Here is a 12,923-nt window from a genome sequence, read left to right on the forward strand (position 1 = left end):
AGGGTAATAGCTTTATGAAGAAGAGGTCCTATAATGCCCTGCAGTGTAGGGTCCCCTTTTCCCCAGGGCCTGGCACTTCTGGGAGTGTCTCCAATGTGTTGTGTGTGCTCTGCTGTTGTATCCTGACTGCTTTATCCATCAGGCCAGTTATCTGCAGAGACTCTCTGTGCCTGTTGTGGGCAGTGTTTGGTTCCTGGCCTGAATATGGTGCATTTTAATTAGGTGTGCTCTGATCTGCTTGGGAAATGAGACATATCTCCACTGTCACCAGAATTGAGGCCTCACCAAAACACCTAGGTCAGGAGATGTGGTGTCATTAGGGGTTTGGGCCAGTCTTCTAGAGGAGGGGGCCTACCACACTGAGACTGAGGCGAGCATGACTGGAAAGGGCAGTTCTTCCAGATGGCAAGGGGGCAGGGCTTGGTTTAAGCAAGTCAGGTAGCAAGTGTCCAGTGTTGGTGCCATACTGGTACCTGCAGGTGGCCCTGTGCTTATGTTGAGGGGCTGCGGAGGGAAATGACACTGGCCAATGTCTTTGTTCCTGGAGGGGTCTCTCCATTGAATGCTGCCTATCTGGGACAGGCTCCAAGATGAGCAAATAACCTCCTCGCTCTGTGACCCAGGTGCTCTTCACATTGCTGTTTTTGCCTGCTTCTTTCTCTCCAAGAGCAGCCCCAGTGTCCTCCAAGCTCTCCTTTAAAACTCCTCTAAAACTCCAGGCTCTAAGCCTTGCTGGTTAAAAGAACTCACAAAATTTAGGCCCTTTCACTTTCCAAGTCCACTGCTATGGGGATTTGTCTCTCCTGTACATTTCCGTGTGCTAGTTTGTCCCTCACCCTTCTCTGAGATTACAGCTCCCAACCCACTGCAGCACCATGATCCATTTCTCTCCCAAGCCAAATCTCCGCACTTCCTGCTTTGTAGCCTCTTCTCTGCCTTTGGTTGTGGAGTTTGTTCTGCCAGTTTTCAGATTGATTTCTGGAGTATTTAGGATGACTTGATAGGCATCTAATTGTACTCGTGGGACAAGGCAAGCCTAGGGGCCTCCTATTCCACTACCATCTTCCAAGAACCCCTATAGACCTGTATTTAAAGGGCTCATGTCTTTAGGTCAGGTCCATCCTGATAACATGCATAGCTTAAGGTTAAGAGACCTTAATTACATCTGCAAAATTCCTTTTGCCATGTGTCTTATTTTCCTAGGCTCCCACAACAAACTATCCCAAACTTGGTGACTTATAGCAAGAGAAATTTATTCTCTCAAGGTTCTGGAGACCAGAAGTCCAAATGAATGTCAGGTGTTGGCAGGGTTGGTTGGCTTCTGGGGCCTCTGAGGAAGAATCTGTTTTATGCCTCTCCCAGCTTCTGGTGTTCACTAGCAATCTTTAGTGCCCTTGGCCCGTAGCTGTGTCACTCTAACCTCTGTCTCTGTCTTCACATGGCCCTCTTCCCCTGTGTGTCTCTGTATCCTCTCTCCTTATAGGGACACCAATATTGGACTTAGGGTCTACTCTACTCCAGTATTACCTCCTCTTAAATATCTGCAAAGACGCTATTTCCAAATAAGGGCACATTCTGGGTTTTGGGTGGACATGAATTTTGGGGAGGACACAATTCAGCCCCCAACAGTCCACTCTGCCCCCCCCCCATTGATGTCTGTCTCATGTGTGAAATACATTCAACTCACCCCAATATCCTCAAGTCCTCACCCATTCCAGGATCAATTCTAAATCCAAAATCTCACCTAAATATCATCAACTGCATAAATCCCAAGTGTCATCATCTAAGTCAGGTATCCACGAGACTGGATATGAACTTCCTTTATTATTCAGAGAAATGGCCTGTAACCTGGAGTTTAGAAATAAATTTGTTATGTAGGGGTAATTGTAAGGTAACTTAACCAATCTTAATTAGGATTATTACCATTAGCAAAGACAGCATATATAGCTAAAATATATATTTATTAAACACTAACTGAATACTTACTGTGTACCAGACACTCTTCTAGGTGCTAAGAATATATTAATTAAAATTGACAAAATCCCAACCTTCGTATTTACATTTTGGAACTAAGTATGTCCAACTTGTTAAGAAATCATTATTTTTCGTAAGAATTTTTTTACCTTATGTGAACAAATTGTTTTTGAGGATTTCTATTTATGTAGAGCACATAAATAGGCCTCAGAAATTCGGTTTGTTGGTTACAAGGTTGGTGAGAGGAGGGACTAGCTCTCTTGCCTTTAGTACCTGCACAGCTATTATGCTTCAGCTGAGTTCAGCATAAACACTTACTAAGCACCACCTTCTGTGCCACTTTTGGCATGTCATTTGAGGTCACGTGTCTGCCTGCATCCTAAGTGACCTCTGCATCCCTTTACTCACCTTATGTCCCAGCCACATGGAAATACTTGCTGCACCCTGAACATTTTTGTGATACTTGCGTTTTTGTTTCCTTCTTTCTGCCTAGAAGTACCTTCTTTACCTTATGGGAAACTTATCCTTCAAGACACAGTACCAGTGGTTCTTCCTCTGTGGAGTCTCCACGTGCGCTATCCTGTGGCCAGAGTTAATTGGGCCTTATTCTGTATTACTACCTCATTTTGTCTCTCCTTGGCTCAGCATTCTTATTGGGTCTTCTTTATATTATTACAAACTGATTAGGGGGCGCCTGGGTGGCTCAGTCGGTTGGGCGTCTGACTTCGGCTCAGGTCATGTTGTCACGGTTCGTAGTTTGAGCCCCACGTCCGGCTCTGTGCTGACAGCTCGGAGCCTGGAGCCTGCTTCAGATTCCGTGTCTCCCTCTCTCTCTGCCCCTCCCCCACTCACGCTCTGTCTCTCTCTCTCTCTCAAAAATAAACATTAAAAAAAAATTTAATAAACTGATTAGTTTCTCCAACCAAATTGTAAACTATTGAGAATTAATTGATCTTTATATGCCTTGCACATAGTAGGCAAATAGTGAATGAATATAAATTTAAAATGATTTTAAATCACTAAGTCTGTACCTGAAATTAACATTACATTGTATGTTAACTGACTGGAATTTAAATAAAAACTTGAAAAAAATGGTTTTAAAAACTTTCAGAATATATCAAATTATTAATAAGAGTTCCTGATATTTTAACTTATATGGGAAAATATTTATTGCCTTGATTAAATATATTTTAATTGTAAAAGCATGGGAATATAAGAATTATTTATTATTTATTACTATTGAATGAGAAATTAAATAGTAAATATAAAAACCAAAATGTTACCTTACACATAATAGTGATTAGAGACCTTACACCAAGTCTTTTGTTATATGCTTTCTTGAGCACTACATAACTCATCCGTTAATACTCAAAAAGTAGTTGAGAAGAATAATGTAGTGAAAATGACAGGCCATATTTTTATATTGTAATTGTGCAAAAAGTAACCAGAGGAAGGAAGTCATACTTTTTTGTATTTTGACATGTGAAAGTAAAGGATTTTTTTCTGTTCCACCTTTGTGATTACTCTATGTATTTACCGGTTTTGATAGAAGTCTTTTTGTTAACATACAATTGAGTTGGAAAAGAGTTTCTAATTTGTGGAAAGGCTGGTATTCTTGGCATAGTTGGTTAGAGATGGAGGCCTTGGCAAGCATGATAAATTCTGAACATGAAATATTAGAGCTTTTAACTTATAATAATATTATGATGCTTCAGCATTTTAGGCTTATTGGGAATTTTTGTTTAAATGATTAGAAAACGTAACAGAAGAAAAATTGTTGCAATCTAGTGTCTCTCTCGATTGGCAAATGAGCCATTCTAACTATTTCCTGTTTGCTCTTATCTCCTGCAGGCTTAGTCCTCCTGTCCTTCCACTGTGCTCCTTAAAGGAAATACATTTGTCTACTGATAAGTTTTTCAGAATGGAACCATCTGAAATTACCAATGGTTGTTTTCTTTCTGTTCTAACAAGGGAGGTAAGGGGAAAAATCCCAATCCATGTTATACTTTGTTAAGAATTAAGAAACAACAAAGCCTCATAAAGAGGAACCTAGGAATTTTGTGAACATTTTGTAATGGTGTGTTTATTTCATAAGTAGCTAAAAGACAGGAGAAAGAATTATTACTGTGTGACACAAAAATCCCTATTTTTTTTAAGTTTATGTTTTTAGTAAGCTCTACACCCAACGTGGAGCTCGAACCCACAACCCCGAGATCAAGAGTTGCACATTCTTCCGGCTGAGCCAGCCAGTGCCCCCCAATCCCTTTTTCTGTCTTTCTATTCCCCCTGAGGGTTCCTCCCTTGCCTGCTCTCCACTCCCACTTCTCCAAGCACTTTGCCACATCTAGTTCATCTTAGCTCACATGGAAAAAATAAGCTCTGTAATTTTTTTTTTCTGTCAGATTTACAAATGGGGAAGTTCTGGGGCACCAGGGTGACTCAGTTAAGCATCTGCCTTCAGCTCAGATCATGATCTCATGGTTCATGAATTTGAGTCCCACATCGGGCTGTCTGCTGTCTGCAGAGCCTGCTTCAGATCCTGCCCTCCTCTCTCTTGCCCCTCCTCGGCTCTCTCTCTCTCAAAAATAAAAACTTAAAACAACAGCAACAAAAAAGAAAACAAATGGGGAAGTGTAAGTCTAAAAAAAAGTCATTGACTGAGGTTTATGGGCTATATTAGGGACTCAAGCCTAAAAACCATTTCTTTTATAGTAATAGATGCACTTTTATTTTTACTGAAACACTGAGAAAATTTGTAATATACACAATAGTTAACGCCTACATTTAGTAACTGCTTCTTTTGATTGTAGCGGGACCCATCTGAGGCAGTGTCTGTGAAAGATGTTTTGGCCCGTGCTGCAGCAAAGGGTCTACTGGATGGAATTGAGTTGGGTAAAGCTTCAAAACGGGAGAAGAAGAAGAAGAAATCAAAAATACCATTGTCAAAAGCCCCCACCAATGATAGTAATGACATCCAAAGGAAAATTGCTGAATTCCTGAATCGAGAAAGTAATGCAAATGCTAATCGGTCAGAGACATTAGCAACAAAAACATCTCTTCCACAGAAAAATACAACTACAGCTGGTTCTTCCTCGCATGTCAGAAAACCCAACAAGCCCACCAGCAATCCTTTAGTGCCTACATTTATGAAGAACACAGCTCAACCCAGACCGTATGAACGGCAGACAAACTTTGTAAGATCTCGCCCAGAAGACAGAGTGATGGCACTGAAACCTGTAGAGATTGTTTTGCCTCCAGTAATGTTGCCATTTTCAGGTTCCCAAGGGATCAAATCTCAGATACCAACTCAACATTTTTACTATCGTTGGGTTGGACCCAAGACTGTCATGCCCAACTACTTTCCCTCACCATCAATATCCAGAAGAGGGGAAAAGCCTAGAGAAAACTTACCTTCCTCCCTACTCAGGCATCCTCGACCATGGCTTTGACCATCTTGTGTTTTTTACAGGGGTCAAGAGCAGTTCGTGTTTTTTCAAAGTCTGATATTTCTCTGAGGTTAGCCATCCCTATACAAGATACTCATCCTTTTGGCCACTTAGTATCTTCTAAAGGTGCTATTAACTTCAAGAGAATTAAGACAAGTGAGAAATAACAATGTAGGCACTTCAACAAAAGCAGAATTCCTACATTTCAACAGCTCAGTGCTGATCTGTTCTAGAATGTCCAGCTTAGACTCAGGATCAGCTGTTAGAACTTGTATCCCTCTTGTTAACTTTCAGTCTGGACTCAGGACACCAGTTTTAAGAGAAAGCTGCAACAATTTTTCCTGACGGGAAACACTGTCTGCCTTATAACAGACTTGAGGTGGTTTACTAGAGTGTAGATACGGAAAAGATGCTGGCCTCTCACACTGACTTTATGTTGCTTTTTCAGTATCCACCTGCGGTTTGACATTTTCAATCGCTGTGGAGGTTGATTTTTTTCTTAAATATCAAAATATTCTTTAAACGGTGGGGGGGGGGGTGGTGTCATGAGTTTTTGTGATGTGATTGAGATTGAGTAGGAAGAACAGGAGGTTCCGAAGTTCCAGGTGTGCACAGTTCAGAAGTACGTTAACAGCGCAAAAACGGTTTCTCATCGAAAGAGCTTCTGGGATCCTGAGCAAACTGAACACAATCAGCTATCCCTTCTGCCAAACATGGTTGTAAAAAAGTGACTGTACACAAATTTCCATCCAAATAGTAATAATTCTGAGGAAGAGGCAAAACTGTTGACTGCAAGTGACACCTGTTATTGAAGAAATCCATAAAAATGTCTGATTCTGTTCAAAGATCAGGTGAAATGCTAAAATCTACAAGTCATTTCAAATGGTACACGGTAATCAAACTGGTAAATCATCTCTGATGCACAACTGAAATATATTGTAGCACTATGTTAATTATATTAAAAGTCAATTCATCTTGAATGTATCATCCATTGCCTACCAAGAATTGGTATGATTATCATTTTGGGGTCTATTGATTTTTTTTTTCTTCATCATGGAAACAGAAATTGTTTGACATTTAATCAAGTTACAACTATGAAACCTATTGTTTAAAAACATGTTCATAGACACAACGTTTGAATATAAAGTTCTATTTTCAGAATCTAGTCGTGTTGAACAGTGTTATGTAAATTCCTAAATGTTCAATTCAGGTGGCATGATTTCAGTAGAGTATTATCTTCTTCAAGATGAATTTTTAGGTCTATTTCAGCCTAATACCCTATCCTTTATTTTCTCACTTGAAGTGAGGCTCAACAAAACGGCGAATTTCATTTTATTGGTAATAAATCTTTATTTTAGCTAAAAATTTACATAGAATGTGTCAACGAAGAAAGGGAACAAGCCTTCGTATACTTGGAAATTTCAATCCTCAAAGAATTCTCAATTATGACTCTCAGCAGGTCCAGAAGTGTTTTAAATACTCAGCTTATTTTACTGACTGCAAAAATAAAAAACGATAGATTTCTTTGTTCCGGATATGGTGTCTCTCCTCTTGCTCTGGCTTGGAGCACTCCGTGCCCCGAGGGCACTAGTGCAGCTGCAGTGAACTTTGTTGGGTGAAGAGCTGGAGTGTTTTCCAGGGAATCGCTCATTCCCCCTGTGCTCTGCCCCTGCCCCAAGCTGCAAAGGATGCCACTGTCCATGAGTAGCAGGTCTCAGACCCTTATTTTCTGTGATGTTCTGAAAAGGAAACTCTCATTGTGAAGGAATAGTTCAGGCTGTTTTCTGAGAAGCTTGTGATTCGTGTCGCATCACAATGTAAGCCACTTATTTTCAGTATCTTACCTAACACGCTTGTCACTGTTCCCTTCAGAAATATATGGAGATTCTGAATGGTTCGTTAAGCCTGTAGTTTTCTTCTTTGAGAGTCTTCTGAGAAGGACGTGATCAATTATTTAAGTACTTTTGTGGAGTAAAAAGGGAAAAATGCTTTGGATACAGACAACATGAGGGATTGAGTGAAGGAGAATATTGATTACACGGACATTTTCCTTTCTTGAGCTTCTTACAGGGAAGTGCTGCAAAAATCTAAAATAGATTTGCTGGTATTTAGATTCTCCAATAGCAAATTTTATCTGAAATTACTTACCACTAGTATAATACCTGAAACCGAAATGAAATTTCGTTCCTTCACAGTAACTGCCTTTGATAGAGTAAAAGAGAAACCATGGGGCGGAAACGCAAGAGGAACCAGAAAAATGGGTACATACTCTACATTCTGCTTCTCTTCCACGTCTGACAGTTGAACTAGCCCAGATTCAACTGGTTTTTCTGGCTACCTTTGCTTTTGGATTTAGTGCCTGTGCAACTTTATTCTTCATTCTTTGACGTCAGACTCTTAAAGGATACGAAAGATAGACTTTCTTAACACTAGACTGCTTACCCAGGCCTTGCGTTGGTGACTCAGGATGCCAGCGGTCCTTCCTGGTCACCAGATAAGAGCAGTGTGATGAATTAATCACTCAGAATTTAAAGTTACTTTCTAGTTCTTAACCAGGTGGAAACCTGCACTAGCAAAGCAGAATAATTTGAAAACAAAATGACTAGCGTGGTGACACTGAACTTGTATTTCCATTCCTGGATCTATAGGACTGAGATGTCAGATAAATGAGCCAGACGTTTTATGCAGCTAAGTTTATTCTCACAACATATTACATTTAAATGTGTCAAAGTGGTCAACAGCAAACGGGGCCGAAAGCAAAACCAAACGTTCTTTCAGGATAAACAAGCCGCTTTGGATGGCAGGGAGTGCTCTCACTGATCGGGTGTGAGTGGAATCTTTTCTCTGAAGCTGAAATAAATTGAACTTCATTTTACTGGCTGTATAACACACACGTCATCTGGGTATTAGGTTAAGGAAGCCTGGCAAACTAGAGAGCTAATGGTTTTACTGGCTACATTGTGCTCGTCTCAGAGAGATGTTTTTCATGTTTGTGAAATCTTGAATCTGTGTTGCAATGCTTAATGAAATGCGTGTGTCATACTAGAAAAAGAGGAAAGATTTAGGGCTTTCGAGTAGGTGACCTTGTGTGGAATCACCTTACCAATCTCTACTCCGTCCTGAGATCGGAGTGGCTCTTTGACAAAGTAGCGGTGCCAACAGTTTCTCACCAGGAACGAATTTTAGTGGAGATGGGTCTAATGTCCCCTCATGCAGTCAGACAGACACGAACGAAAAACAGTGGTCCTAATTAGCTACGGGTGGTCTTCTATCCAGGTGAACAGAGGGCTTGTGGGCACGGGTCTGTCGCCTAGAGGAGATGACAGGTGTTGGGAAGGACATAAACACACAGCCCCAAGCAGTGCTTTAGGTTTGCCACAGGCGTGTTGGCTCTTCCCCTTGAGGCTGCCAAGAGGCGCATATATGAGGTGGCCAGTCTGCGTCTATCTAGCTGCTTTTAAAAAATAAAAGGAACTTTAAGCATGTTGCCATTTCTTCTACATAGTCCAATAAAAATGTGTCTACAAATCATTATAAAACCACCTTTTCGGCAACGTATAGTTCACTGAGATTACTTAGGCCTGGATACCTTGTGAGATACTATCCAGTAAAGAGAATACATTAACACGATAATGCAGTATATTTCAGTAAAAATAGAATAAATAAAATAAAAATATCTTAAGCTGTATTTAACAGGTTAATTAAAAAAATGATAAGACATACAAGGCATAGTGAACATGGCTGCCTGTTTACCGAGTCACAGATACAAAGAATGCATAGATAACTGAATGTCACCACAATATCAGGTAAAACACCGGCATCCGCACACAGGAAAATACACACATACTTTCATACATACTTTTTGGCCATGGCAGAAAGTGTCTGAACGTACTGTTTAACATAATCAATTTTACAAAATTAATTGCATTTAGTATGCAAAGCTATTTTCAAAACAAAATATCTGCAGTAAAGTTTTCAATATGTAAAGGCTATCGTTCATCTTAATGCATCCTATAATTGCATATATAAATCAGTTTGCTACTTAAAGCTAGCTCAGTATTCTTGATCCTGAAAACAAACAAATGTATGCCTTAGAAAATGAACGGTGGGTTCGGGTAGAGATTTCCAATATAAAAGTGGATGACCTGTTCAGAATTTTTATCACACTAAAACCTTTCATTGTGGAGTTCGAGATGAAACATCATCACGATTGAATTTTGAACAGCTTTTCAAAGGGCACAGTAAGGACTTTCTTAATGCAATAATTTCTTATGATGGCACTGGTTACTTCAGATAGAATAGCATATAGGCTGGTGAGAAGTAGAATTCATTTCTAGAGTGGCATCATTTTGGTCATAACACCAGGGTGCTAGCAAACAGTTCCAGAGTTCTGAGGGAATAGCAGAAGGCCACCTGCTCCATCGTGTTCTCTGGTGGCTAAGTACCATGAGTTAGGAATGTGTCTATCACAAGTAACATCATCTCTGGAAAACCTTGTAAGTTGAACAGGCCGCACAGCGTGTAGAATCCTGTCCTCTACAACACATTTGAGGCACACTGCAGGAAAACAGTCCTGGACTGAGAGAGGGCGATGGTTTTATGATTAATATCACTGCGTGAGTAATTGGGACATATTTCCCGCCTTCTACAGGGAATTCTAAGATTTCCTGACAATAACTAGATATGCCCAGAGTAATTTTGGAAAGACTCTTCCTCACCGATGTAAAAGCAACGTAACTTATAGCACAGTTGGGAAGCGTGGGCTTTTGTCCCGGCTCTCTCACAAACTTTCGAGAGATCTTAGGCAAGGTGATTGAGCCTCTTGGTACTTTATATTTTTATTTCTCAAATGTGTTTAGTACCTTTCCCTACCTTGTAAGGCTCAAATGTGATAAGAATGTGGAAACCATTGACAAGTACACAGCAGTGGGTAAATAAAGTGCTCCTTTTAAAACCGGATGTTCTTAACGCATTGATTTTGACATTAAGAAGCAAATAAGACTAATATTTAGATTGGTCTCCTTAGCAACTTCCTTTTAAAACAACAATGTCAACAAGAGTCTAAATCTGAGTATCTTTGTAAGTACGTGAGAAACGTGAAGCAGGAAACTGCTATTTTGGGGAAACTTGTTAATAAGCAGTCCGTTGTTGCTATGTTTATTTTGCTCTGATATGAAATTTTTAAATCTTGAAAAAATGGAAAAGATATAAATTTAAAAATATATCTAGTAAAGTCCAACAAATCCCAATATTAAATACATAAATTCAAAAGGTTCAAATTTAATGTAATTTGTTGCCATGGACAATACATGATGGACAGACAGCTTTCTGGGCAAAAAGCATTAGGGTAAGACTGAGCTAGATACAGAATCCTAGTGGGTTTCACTAGGAGGCGGACTAACAAAATAATGTGGTGGTGGAGATCCAAAATATAAATGACATTTCCTCAACTCCAAATTGCATATTGGCTAATTAACAAACTAAGGATAAAAGGCGTACGAGGAAGATTTCATTTTAATGTTTATGTAGAGAATGGCCAGAGTGAACTATAATTCTCTAGCTGCATTGTACAATATAAGGCAGAAGTTTGAAACATGTCCTACCCGAAATGCATTAGGATTTTCTTAAATCTTTCTTGTTTTTAATAATCAGTTTGAAAACCGTCTAGAAAGAAAGGCTCTTTTTTGTTCAATTTTAATTTCTCAAATTTGGTTTGTTTTTCAATTTTCAAGTTTCACTTTTTCCCCAACATCCCACAAAACAGCTGCAGACATGAAATGGTGTCCATGTGTCAAAGGGCTTGTCAAGGAAAGCTGCCGGTTGGTTTCTGTACTGATGCCAACAGCCAATTCTGTCAACCCAAAGGTTCAATTTCATGAAAGACTGCAACAAAAACCCATCATCCTAGTTTTACAGCAATTCAATGGTATCTGGTACGCAGTGGCTACTCCAATGTTGGCAACAGGGCCAAGTGCTGCAGGACTTAAACATTTCTTGTGACAGATCCAGTCAAGAAGACAGTGAAACTCAGGCGTCATTCACTCCAAGGACTCAGCGTTAGTTCACTAGGAGGGGTGTGGCCACATTCTTCTCCGTGTGTGTGAAGTTAACGTTCACGATATTTACAATAAGAAAAAGACCTTCCACTGCTCATGATGTATCTTACTGATAGCAAAAAAAATTAGTCATGCTTCTTTTCATATCACATGATGGTGGCAAGACGAGAGAACATGCTTGTCTAACACTGTTTGGTTAAGGATAAATTCTCTGAAGACAAAGCATCAGCAACTGAATGGAAGGCCAGATATCGTTCATCTTCTTTAGTGTAGCTATTCAATCTTCAGGTAAATATTACAGAATCCTGTAGCATAAGCAGCTATGGCGTTTCTGTGACAGGGCGTTTCTGTTTCAAAGTGTCAATGAGGGATAAGACCCCTCGTTTTACATTGGTTGTGACTCTTCTGGTCACTGAGTCTGCTGGCGGAGGAGGTGGTCGAACTTTCTGTGAAGGCGGCCTGGCTACCAAGCACTTCTGGTATCGTAACTGAAATAAAACAAAAATGTTTTATGGTCGTTAATGATGTATCATCCTTTCTTGTTTAATTTATGATTTGATGACTTAATGCATCACCAATACATTTACTTGCAAAACTTAACAACCTAGCTCCTACGCATTAATCCAAGAGTTTTTTTTTCCCCTTTTTAAAAAGTATTTATTTTGAGAGAATGTGTGCGTGAGAGCGCGGGAGGGGCAGAGAGGGAGAGAGAGAATCCCAAGCAGACTTGCGCTGCCAGTGCAGAGCCCAACGCAGAGCTCCATCTCATGAACCATGAGATCGTGACCTGAGCTGAAATCAAGGGTCGGACACTTAACCAACTGAGCCACCCAGGGGCCCTAAGTTTATTCTGTTTCCTTAATGTGGGTATTTTAAGGGCTCTTATGATCATTAGGCTCAGCAAAAGTGTTGTGGCTTTTGCCATCCTTTTCTTCCACCCATCTCCACCCTCTACTTCTTCTCTTTATGGATTGGCTGCAATTAATATGCCAAACAGTCGAAGAGCTAATGAAAAGGAAGAGGATTGGGAGAGACAGTATTAGGGTTTTGTCGGAGACACGTACATCTTTGTATGTGAGGTAAGTGCTCATGGCTACCTGGGAGACAACATGGGAGAAAGGGCACAGTTTGAATCTAGGTTCTACCATTTATGGGAACTGTGTGACCCAAGCAAGTTACTCAATCTCTGAGCCTTAGTTTCTTCAATGTAAAATGGCAGAAGACTGGGACCTTTACAGAGGGTGTTATGATTAGGGAATACTTGCAGCATGCTGAAAACAGGCCTACCAATGCAGGAGGCATTCACAAATGTTTGTTCCCCTTCCTGTTTCCTGCTTTAATAAAAAAGAATGATGTATAAAGATTTTAGGGGCGCCTGGGTGGCTCAGTCGGTTAAGCGGCCAACTTCGGCTCAGGTCATGATCTCGCGGTCCGTGAGTTCGAGCCC

The 12,923-nt window shown here is 40.2% G+C and overlaps 2 protein-coding genes across 3 annotated transcripts in view; one reads left to right on the forward strand and one right to left on the reverse strand.

Moving 5' to 3' along the window:
* The window catches only part of NSUN7 (NOP2/Sun RNA methyltransferase family member 7), a 50,306-nt gene extending 44,883 nt beyond the window's left edge, over window positions 1-5,423 (forward strand). Inside the window, exons 10-11 of one of the 2 annotated variants that reach the window (XM_047090478.1) lie at window positions 3,826-3,949; window positions 4,785-5,423. In XM_047090478.1, coding sequence (XP_046946434.1) covers window positions 3,826-3,949; window positions 4,785-5,423 — 763 coding nt within the window. The remainder of the gene's footprint in view (window positions 1-3,825; window positions 3,950-4,784) is intronic. The other variant, XM_047090479.1, reaches the window with a different exon arrangement.
* A 5,247-nt stretch (window positions 5,424-10,670) lies between these two features.
* The window catches only part of APBB2 (amyloid beta precursor protein binding family B member 2), a 382,196-nt gene continuing 379,943 nt past the window's right edge, over window positions 10,671-12,923 (reverse strand). The window contains exon 17 of the mRNA XM_047091376.1: window positions 10,671-11,964. Coding sequence (XP_046947332.1) covers window positions 11,797-11,964 — 168 coding nt within the window. The 3' untranslated portion in view covers window positions 10,671-11,796. The remainder of the gene's footprint in view (window positions 11,965-12,923) is intronic.

The sequence above is a fragment of the Lynx rufus genome, unplaced genomic scaffold (assembly GCF_022079265.1).
Source record: "Lynx rufus isolate CCGP_SWC_20201006 ecotype Redwood Valley unplaced genomic scaffold, mLynRuf1.p SCAF_3, whole genome shotgun sequence".
In the NCBI taxonomy this organism is placed as follows: Eukaryota; Metazoa; Chordata; class Mammalia; order Carnivora; family Felidae; genus Lynx; species Lynx rufus.